Source organism: Hypomesus nipponensis, chromosome 2 (genome assembly GCF_054491055.1).
Source record: "Hypomesus nipponensis isolate SF chromosome 2, ASM5449105v1, whole genome shotgun sequence".
In the NCBI taxonomy this organism is placed as follows: Eukaryota; Metazoa; Chordata; class Actinopteri; order Osmeriformes; family Osmeridae; genus Hypomesus; species Hypomesus nipponensis.
In genome coordinates, this window is record NC_140362.1 from 13220124 (window position 1) to 13230000 (window position 9877).

A 9877-nucleotide genomic window follows, 5' to 3' on the forward strand; every position below is an offset into this window, starting at 1 on the left:
TGATCTTCAAGAGGAAGTAAGTAATAGAAACACTGAGCAACGCTTCTCCTTCTCCAAACTATTCTTCTCTGTCCTGCTAACAAGTCTTAGCCCTAGATGGTTGAAAAGGGTTGTGTTTGATCAAGTCTTACATCATGGGAATATATTTGTTTCTCTCTTTACCTTCAGTTTCAAATAATTCCTTTGAAATCCATGATAATGGTCTGTAATTGATTTTGTTTATCACAAGACACCCAGTGCGGTACCAGATGGTGCTGAGTCATATCAGAGTCTAGACAACCGGGTTCACGTTAGGACACCACAAAGGCACTTTAACTCCCGATGACAACCGCAGGCTTGTACCAGCTTCCATGCCAACCACCAACAGCAAACCCCAACAAACCAATGCCCAACCACAGACCATGAGAACCTTTTCAACAATGACCCGTTTTCCTCCTATCCCCAACCAGTGTTCCTCATGACAGTGTGTCGGAAAGATAACCAACTGTGGATGTTGCTACAGCAGATCAGGGAGCAGATGAGCGTGATCCTCCACTCACCTCTCAAACTCAATCCTGAGCAGGCGCTCTCTCTCCAGGATGGCTACGTGCAGACGGCCCCATTCCTTCTCCACGTCGATGGGGTCGTAGCCCGGAGGGACCTTCACCTGGCCACTGTGCACTGCACTCTGAGGAGAGAACCATGGAGAGGTGAGGAGAGGGGAGGGGAGGAGAGGGGAGGGGAGTAAAGGGGAGGAGAGGTGAGGTGAAGGAGGGAGAGGGGAGGGGAGAGGAGAGGTAAGGTGAAGGGAGAGAGGAGAGGAGAGGTGAGGTGAAGGGAGAGAGGAGAGGAGAGAGAGGAGAGGGGAGGACGAGAGGGGAGGAGAGTAGAGGGGAGGGGAGGAGAAGTGAGGGGGAGGAGGGGGACAGGAGAGGGGAGGGGAGGGGAGGGGAGGGAAGGGGAGGAGAGGAGAGGAGAGGAGAGGGGAGGGGAGGGGAGGGGAGGGGAGGGGAGGGGAGGGGAGGGGAGGGGAGGGGAGGGGAGGGGAGGGGAGGGGAGGGGAGGGGAGGGGAGGGGAGGGGAGGGGAGGGGAGGGGAGGGGAGGGGAGGGGAGGGGAGGGGAGGGGAGGGGAGGAGAGGAGAGGTAAGGTGAATGAGGGGGAGAGGAGAGGAGAGGGGAGGAGAGCTGAAATGTGGTGAAGGAGGGGGAGAGGAGTGGAGAGGGGAGGGGAGTGGATGGGAGGAGAGGGGAGGGGAGGAGGAGAGGAGAGGAGAGGGGGGGGGAGGAGGATTCCATGACTTACCTCAAAGGACCGGTAGATGAGCTTGGAGCGGTGTTTGTCGGTCTCCTTGGCAGGGAGCTCTGTCTCTTTGAACTTCAAAAACTGACGCCACAGGATCTGAGGGGAAATTCAATTTCGAAAACGTAAATTTTCCCACGCTTTTGTACATCAGACAAACCCCAAAGCAGATGCTCTAGTTAATCTATGATCTTGAGATTCAAATGATCCTAGTGAGGTTTCATCACTAAAACATTTCAAAAGGTTTCATCGTCTAAAACATCTGTCCTGGTAACAACTGTTAACTGTCACGTTCGCTAATTTGTATCTTCATAATGCTAGAGTTGGCTTTAACCTGATGACATTACTGCAGCATTACCATGGCCAGGATTCACAGACACTCACACAACCAAACACACACAGACACACACACACAAACACACACACACAAGCACACACGCTTAGTTAAATGTCCTGAGCTTGATCTTTTTAACGCGCCAAAACCCAAACTAGATTATCTGTCAAATCAAAGCCAATCCAGTTGGTTAGATCGAAACAAGATGCATGAGGGTGTGAAAAAAAAGACCACGGTAAACACTGCTGTCACAGCATAGCATCTATCCTACTTTAGAGGTCATGAAAGCAAATGAAAAAATCTATATTTATTGGGAACAACTGGGACTCGACATGGGCTAACCAATATCAGGAAACGACAAAAAACTCAGTTTGGAATGTCTGGTCTGATCAACCCCGTTCTGCTATCGACCAAAACTTCGAGCCACACCACGGTTCAGCTGCAAAGCTACGCCCTGACAGGGGCGTGGCACAGGGAAGGTTCCAGAGAGGATTAGATAAGTCAGATCATATCTTTGCCTTCAGGATCTGTTTTTCTGATCTCCAGAGCCACTCCACCCAGGGCTGCCCAGGCTCACACAATGAGAGCCGAAACAATAGGATTCCGCAGCGAAAACACACAAACACCGTCATAACTTAATTTGGCATTCAGTCAGACCTCCCTGCTCTTCTAATCCCTTAAGTCTTTCAGCTGTGTACAGTACATTCACTGGCTGGGTTGACGAAACAAGTTGAATGTAAAATATATGAATGGGTTATGGTTGGTCTGTCTGGGTACAGGCCAGTATTTTAAAAGGCCAACTTGTATTTAGTTAGATCCTTTATCTACCTAAAATATGACCAAAAATCACAATGCTGAGTTTCCTTACTGGAACAAATGAACACTTTTGAAAAAAAGTGTTTGACAGTAATCTCGCCACTCTTGTCATGGTCTGTTTGTAATGTCTACGTCTAAATCTAGAAAGTCTCAAAGTTTAACGCGAACAAGTCGATTTACGGTGAGTATTAGGATCATCGCCACATCCTCGACATCGTCGTGGTGATGATTCTTCATCATCATCACCGCTGCCATCATAATCCCCCATCATCACCACGGCGAGCGCTCCTCTCACCCACCTCTATCTCCTCGTAGCTGCCGGGGAACCTCCTCTCCTCGAAGATGATGACATGGTGTCTGATCCACTGGAGCAGCAGGGTCACCAGCTCATAGTACTCCTGCCAGCACAGCTCCAGCTCCTGGGGAACCACAACACACACACACCTGGTCAGGTAGCGAACACACACACACCACGGCAGACCTGGTCGGTAAGCGAAAGAGACTCAAGGGTGTCTCTCTCCTGTCTGCCAGCCTGCCCTCCATTCTAACTCCCTAACTCACACACCACACTCTGTCAATTAGGGGTCAACAGCGCTGGCCTTGTCTAAACTGACAAGGGATAGAGGGAGAGAGGGAGAGGGAGAGAGAGAGAGAGAGAGAGAGAGAGAGAGAGAGAGAGAGAGAGAGAGAGAGAGAGAGACCAAGGGGCAATACACACGTCCGTAGTGTGTAGGTGTGGTTGTGCTGTGTGTGGTTGTGTTGTGCTGTAACTCTAGGCTTGGATCCTGTTCAGCTGAGGTAAACACCACAGGTTGTTCATTTCCTGTGGCCAAATCTAACACCACAGGAGCCCTGTTGATGTTCCAAGTACAGGCCACACTGGGAACAATTCATAGGGCTGGCCAGGTTACAGGCTCTGTCAACTAATATCCAAGACTAGCAGCAAGGACGCATTAATAAGACAACTCTATCGATTCTAGTCTAGCAAAAATCTTATACTTTGTGTCGTTTCTGCTGCCTTTTCTGGTCTGTACTATTCTGTATTGTATGGTCCACTCATTCTAGTTTACAGGACACAGCATTGACGGAGATTTTAATCAGTACTAGATATATTTTTTATGTATGTATTAGTAAGTAAGTAAGTAAGTAAGACTTTATTTATATAGCACATTTCATACAAGAATTGTAGCTCAAGGTGCTTTACATAAAATCAATAAAAACAATGAAACCAATAATACAAGTGATAAAAGTAATAAATAAAATAGCAACAATAGTATAACTTGAAGTAGTAAAACCCTTCTGGGATAAAAATACTTAAATGCTTTGGTAAAAAGGTAGGTTTTAAGCTGTCTTTTAAAAGTGATCAAGATGTGTTGATTTCGTACTCACATTGGCCACCACTCCACCTTGGACGTCGGGCACGCGTGGCATGGCGTCATACAGCGATGACACGTAGGTGATGATGGACTTCTCATCGGGGTGAGCAACATCCACATCTGGGGAAGGGAACCAGAGAAGAAGATGAGATCCCTCCACCTATGGATGGGATGGAGCCGCCCCCACACCAGCCTCAGACCTGGGCCTCTCTGGACTCAAGATCGCAAACATGGGACATGTCCCTCTTCCCTTCAGGAGACATCCACTCCCAGGGGGGCCTGGACAGGTAGAGGGTATCCTGGCTCCAAGCTAGGCCAGGGGGAGGAGCCCTCCACAGCCTCAGAAGAGCCTTACCTTCTGGGTCGAGGAGCCGGGTCACCCCCAGGTCCTTCTCGGCCACGTTGAAGGCCTGCTCCAGGTTCTCCACGTTGGTTTGACGGTACACCTTGCTCATGTCGACCAGTCTGGGCCTGGACACACACACACGCACAAGCAGCATGAACGACATCTTTCGTACCCAAGAACTACGACTGACAGGTTGACATAGACTGGAAGACACAATGCTCCGGGGGACAAGAAATTCATTTATTCGGACATTCGATCACTTCCCCCTTCTTTTTGTATATAGAGTAGATAGACATGGACAGATTCCGAGGCTGAAGCACTGTTCAGCGTGTCTTTAGAGGGTGTGTCAGAAGCCTGGGAGCTTGATCATTAGCATAGGGAGTTCATGACTGGAGGAGAACTGCCACCTGTCTGTCTTTCTGTCATAAATCTGAGGGGAACATCTGCCCGCTGCCTGTCCTCTGGGGGGGGGGGCTGCCCAGGGATGGAATGTGATGCACTGCAGGGCTCCAAAGACACACGCCTCCTTCGCTAGAACCTGCTCCGGGAAACAGGGCCTTGAGACTCCGACGCGATGCACACGATTGCGAAATGCTCGAGTCCAATTGATTGAGTCGTGGCGTTTCTGCAGAACCACCAGATATGTTTGGCCATGATCACAGGAGAAGAGACTGACTGTGGTTGTATCTAAGACACGGCAACAAGACTGCCACCACTATCTTGTAAACACTGGAACCGACCGTATGATAATCCTCAATTCTCAAAACAGTGGAGTTCCAATGACAAGCTTAGAGAAGGGTCTATAGAGAAGAGAAGCTACGACAGCAAACCAATAGAGTAGAGAGAGAGAGAAACAGTAATAGCGTGTTCAAAAAAGTAAAACAAATATAAAAATAGGACGGCTAACTGACACAACGTAAACAGAGTGTATGAAAGCGAACCAACACAGGACCGACACACTATGAGAGCAGATTCCTACAGCTGTTTGACGTGGAGGGTGGAACGGACAGCGTAGTGGTCTCCAGGGCTGGCGGGGGACACAGCCTCCTGGTAGCGCCCCTCCCGGAGGGACAGCTGCCTGGCTGGCCTGCTGGGGCTCGGAGCCTGGCGTCCCCCTCCCTGGAAGCTGTGAGAGCTCCAGCCCTGGCCCAGCTCCTGGTCCCCTGAGTGGGACTCGCTGCTGGAAAGGGTCCCCGGACTCTGGGAGCCCCTGCCTGAATCCCAGGAGGAGCCCTCCGAGGGAATGTCCTCGCACAGCATGACCACGCGGTCCTCGACGTCACTGATCGACCCGGTCACGCTGCCTACTAAGCTGCCGCTGCGCTTCCTGTGTTTGAAACGCTTCTTCAGGTTCTGGATCATGATGCCTTGTGGGAGTTGGAGTTCCTCGAGCACAAATGTGGAAATGAATTGGGTCCTCCAACAGTAGGTGGGAATGATACTCGTTCACCTGACTAATCCACCTCAGGTTCTCTTGCACCAGTCATTACAGCAAACTCTATTGGCGATGGTTTGTAGTTGCAGTTTGTTTCCAGGCTCTTGAAAACATCCCCCGAAAGTCCCTTACGTGTTCAGTCCAACCTTCTCCTCAGATCGTCATGTTTGAAATGCAGTCTCAGAGTCAGTTGGCTGCTCTCCCTCACCCTCCTTGAGAACGGAAGCCTCCTAGTGGCGGACCAAGGCCACTGCAGTCTTCTCCTGTCAGCTCACGTCAAAAGCCACAGAAACTCAAAACCTGTCATGACACCAGCTCGGCCCAGGCACACCTATAACCTCCACGGGCTCCTCAGAAAGTTTCAGAGCGACGGGCAGAGCGACAGCTTACAGACGCGTGGAGATCACAGAGGAGAAGCGAGAAGCCTCAGCGAGGCATGGACGAAGGTGTGTTAGCAGTGACTGGGTAGAACTGGAGATAAGGTAGAAATGTCCAAAACCACACCCCTCGCACCTTTATTTAAAACAGCCATGAAATACCCTGCCCAAGGTCCCCCTGGCACACCTGTCACTCTCTCTCTCTCTCTCTCTCTCTCTCTCTCTCTCTCTCTCTCTCTCTCTCTCTCTCTCTCAGGGCGTTGCACGTACATGCTCAGGTTGAATATAACCAGTCCCTGCAGGCATCTCTTTCTTCCTCTTTATAATAACAGTAACAGGGACCACACCTCCATGGCAAAGTATGTATCTCTCCTGCGATCGTCTACTTTTCTTCTCTCTCTCTCTTTTCGTTTCTATCACTCCTACTTTTGAATGCTTTTTACAACCTGGTCCTCGAGATTGAGCGCAGCCAAAGTGTCCCAGAAACAGCCACATTCCCTACGCCGTGCAGAAAACCCACTGCACATTCATTTCCGTCCTGTTCGTGCGGACGAAAACAGGGCCGACTCAGCGAGTCCCGACGAGCTCAGCTCAACGAGCCCATTTGTCATTTGGAAGTTTGCCCTGATCTGCTGAGCAACACGCAGACCCGGAGGACAGCGATGTGTGGGAACAAGCCCAGGCATAGCTGTGTCTCCCTCTGAGACGGATGACAGACATGAGCACTCATCAAGTGCACCCACAACTAGCCATTACACATGTAGCATCAATATTAAACTGATGCCACTGTAACTGTACCTAAGTCCGGATTTCAAGACAGGACACGTCGAACGGATGATCATGCCGTATGTTTTGTATAACTATTAACTTTATGCTGGCACGGTTTTATCAGATACAATGCAGAATGTACACCGTGTGTGGTGCGAGTGCATACAGTATCTGCTTCATAGCCTGTAAAATATAAAACTGTGCTCACAGTGTAAATCGTCACGTTGGACGTGTCACTCGGTGCTACTTACCGGTGTTTGTGTATGACGGCGTTGAACAGTTTGCCGTCCCTCCAGGAAGTGGTGAAGTTGTCGCAGCGTATCCCCTGGTAACCCTCGGTCATCCTCTGCGACCACAACAGTAGCTTCTCCTTGGCCGTCATGTCTTCCGACTGGCCGTTGACCTGGATGTCTGAGATCTGGGGTGGGGTCAGAGGTCAAGGGTTAGACCAGGGAAGACGCCCTCACAGGGGAGAATGATGGGGGTTGATGACAGGATGAGGATGTAGAGTGAATGGCTTTAGACTATGAGGAGACATGTGGGGGTAAATGACACAAATGAGTGCAGAGAGTAGGGGAGACCGGGTATAGTAGTAACATAACACTTATGTCAAACTTTTAGTCAATTTCTCAGAGATGATATAGTTACACTGTATTCAAATTGTAAGACAAAAAAAACTCCTTTACAGCTTGGTGGGGTTGTTATAAGTTAATCAAACAACAATTGCATAGTGTTGTATGTTAAAATCATACTCAGTTTCCCCTACACTGTCAGAATGTGACTTAGGTAAAATATCTTCTGGTGAAAGGACGAGACTATAATTAGGGCAAATCAGTGAGATTTACAGGAATCAATATAGACAGTGCGTGTGTGTGTGTGTGTGTGTGTGTGTGTGTGTGTGTGTGAGAGAGAGAGAGTGCCGCACCCTGCACTGTGAGAACATAAAGGCTAAATGACTCATCGGCCACCACCCTCCTTTTTATCTTATTTTGTGAAATAAGAGATGCACTCCTTCCCCACCCACCCTCTCTCTCTCTCTCTCTCTCTCTCTCTCTCTCTCTCTCTCTCTCTCTCTCTCTTCTCTCTCTCTTTCTTTCTCTCTTTCTCTCTCTCTCTCTCTCTCTCTCCTCTCTCTCTCTCTCTCTCTCTCTCTCTCTCTCTCTCTCTCTCTCTCTCTCTCTCTCTCTCTCTCTCTCTCTCTCTCTCTCTCTCTCTCTCTCTCTCTCTCTCTCTCTCTCTCTCTCTCTCTCTCTCTCTCTCTCTCTCTCTCTCTCTCTCTCTCTCTCTCTCTCTCTCTCTCTCTCTCTCTCTCTCTCTCTCTCTCTCTCTCTATCTATCTTAATCTTCACAGAAACATAATGGCCATTTATAGGAGCGGCAGCCTCAAGTGGCTGAGAGGTCTGGGTGTTGTGAGTCGCCATAAAAAGCTCCTTTATGAGACGACCCCTAAGTGGAGCCGAGACCACAGCCCTGAACATATCCCACATTGTCCACCTTTTGGGGACATTGGTCTCACTAAAGCACAAAGCTAAACACAGCACACCCAGTGTAATAGCCAGTAGTAAGGGGTCATGTACCTGGCAGCTTGGCTGGGCTGAGCTACTTTGGGATGAGTGAGATGAGGGATATAGCCTAAGTGCACATTTAGCCTTGTAACTGTATATTGGACTACCAGATGTGCACTAAGAAATACAACTAATAGCTCACTATCTTTTACTGCCCAAAGGTCAATTGTGGTAGTCAGACTGGAATGGATTTCAAAGCTGAGGAAAATCTCATATCATGGGTTTGAAGGTTATTGATCATAGCGGATTGAGATCATTGAGATCGGTTGAGATCCCAGTTGATGGGAGTTGATTGGCTGCGATCCGGGAAAAGGTGGCGGCATAGTAAAATGGAATGCAACACTGACAGAACCGGACACCTGGAAGTGAAGAATGATGGTCCATATCAGCCCCAGGGTCAGCTTGGGGTTGCCATCAGCGATGTCATCGTTTCGGATGTTCACCAGCTTGACCTTTGATTGGACGAGACAAAGAAAACAGTTCCTCAGTTTGAGTTCTCCTCTGAGATCCATTAAGATCTTATTAGCTGTCTCATTTCAGCATAAGTTTTAACACAAGATTAAATGTCCAGCATTTTAACAATGAAATAACGATTCAACGGACGATCAATACACCTGCTAAATAGTGTCTTAATGTAGCATGATTAAGAACACCATTTGAAACAGCATCTCGTCCGACAGAGAACATCTTGTGTGTGCCCCCTACCTGCCGGTGCCTGAGGAAGTCCAGGGCTATCTGTACGTTCTGCAGCTTGTGAAAGCGCATCCGTCCTTTCTCTCTGGGCTGGAGGGACGGAGGGAGGGGTTAGAAAGAAAACAAAGAACGCAGAGAGAACATCTCATATCGTTCCTCCTGGCGGTCCAGGCCTGGAGATGAATGAAGGGGTTCCGTGGGATAGTCTGACCCCCCATAGCAAGCACAGCTGACTGTGCTCTACCTTTAACACTATCCAACGCAACAGTAAGGGAGATATCATGAGAAATCCTGAGAAAATCAAAGGACCATTACGCCATCAATATTATCCATAGAATGAGACATGGGGGATCATGACTGATGATTTGGGACGATCAAAACCAAGCCATAAAATTGAGTTTAATGCCTGGATAATCTCTATATAAGCTACATGCAAAGCTTCTATAGTCATGAGAGCAAACAAATATGGGCTGTTAAGAAACAAACCCTTCAACCTGCATCAGCAGCTAGCTACTAGGTAGCTAGTAGGAGCTACAGAGTGGATTTCACTTGATGGGTTCTGGTTTGAAGCAGATTGATGCAGGACCGCAGATGCATTTGGTGGGCCAGTGACATGATTGGTTATTAGGTAGCCACAGTTAGGCAAGCACTAATTGCCTTGGCTTACGTAATGGGAAGATATCCTTTAACACAAAAAAATGAGAATAACTTGAAACTAAGAGCTCAGACAACAAAGATAGCCAGGACATGGTCATAAAATAAACATTTGCAGATTATGCAACTCATAGTTAGTTACTTCCAAAGGTTAAGCTACTTGGTTATGTCACATAAACAGAACAGCTAGAAGCCTGAACAGAGAGCCACATCTTTCACAAAGAAGCCAGCAG

The 9877-nt window shown here is 48.6% G+C and overlaps 1 protein-coding gene across 10 annotated transcripts in view; it reads right to left on the reverse strand.

Moving 5' to 3' along the window:
* Positions 1-9877, reverse strand: part of plecb (plectin b) — a 71353-nt gene that overhangs the window by 23920 nt on the left and 37556 nt on the right. For all 10 annotated transcript variants that reach the window (XM_084707046.1, XM_084707037.1, XM_084706981.1 and 7 more), the window contains 8 exons: positions 9003-9080; positions 8657-8749; positions 6984-7150; positions 4162-4277; positions 3820-3926; positions 2730-2849; positions 1284-1379; positions 540-667 (listed from right to left, as the gene is read on the reverse strand). In XM_084707046.1, the coding sequence (XP_084563172.1) occupies positions 540-667; positions 1284-1379; positions 2730-2849; positions 3820-3926; positions 4162-4277; positions 6984-7150; positions 8657-8749; positions 9003-9080 (905 nt within the window). The remainder of the gene's footprint in view (positions 1-539; positions 668-1283; positions 1380-2729; positions 2850-3819; positions 3927-4161; positions 4278-6983; positions 7151-8656; positions 8750-9002; positions 9081-9877) is intronic.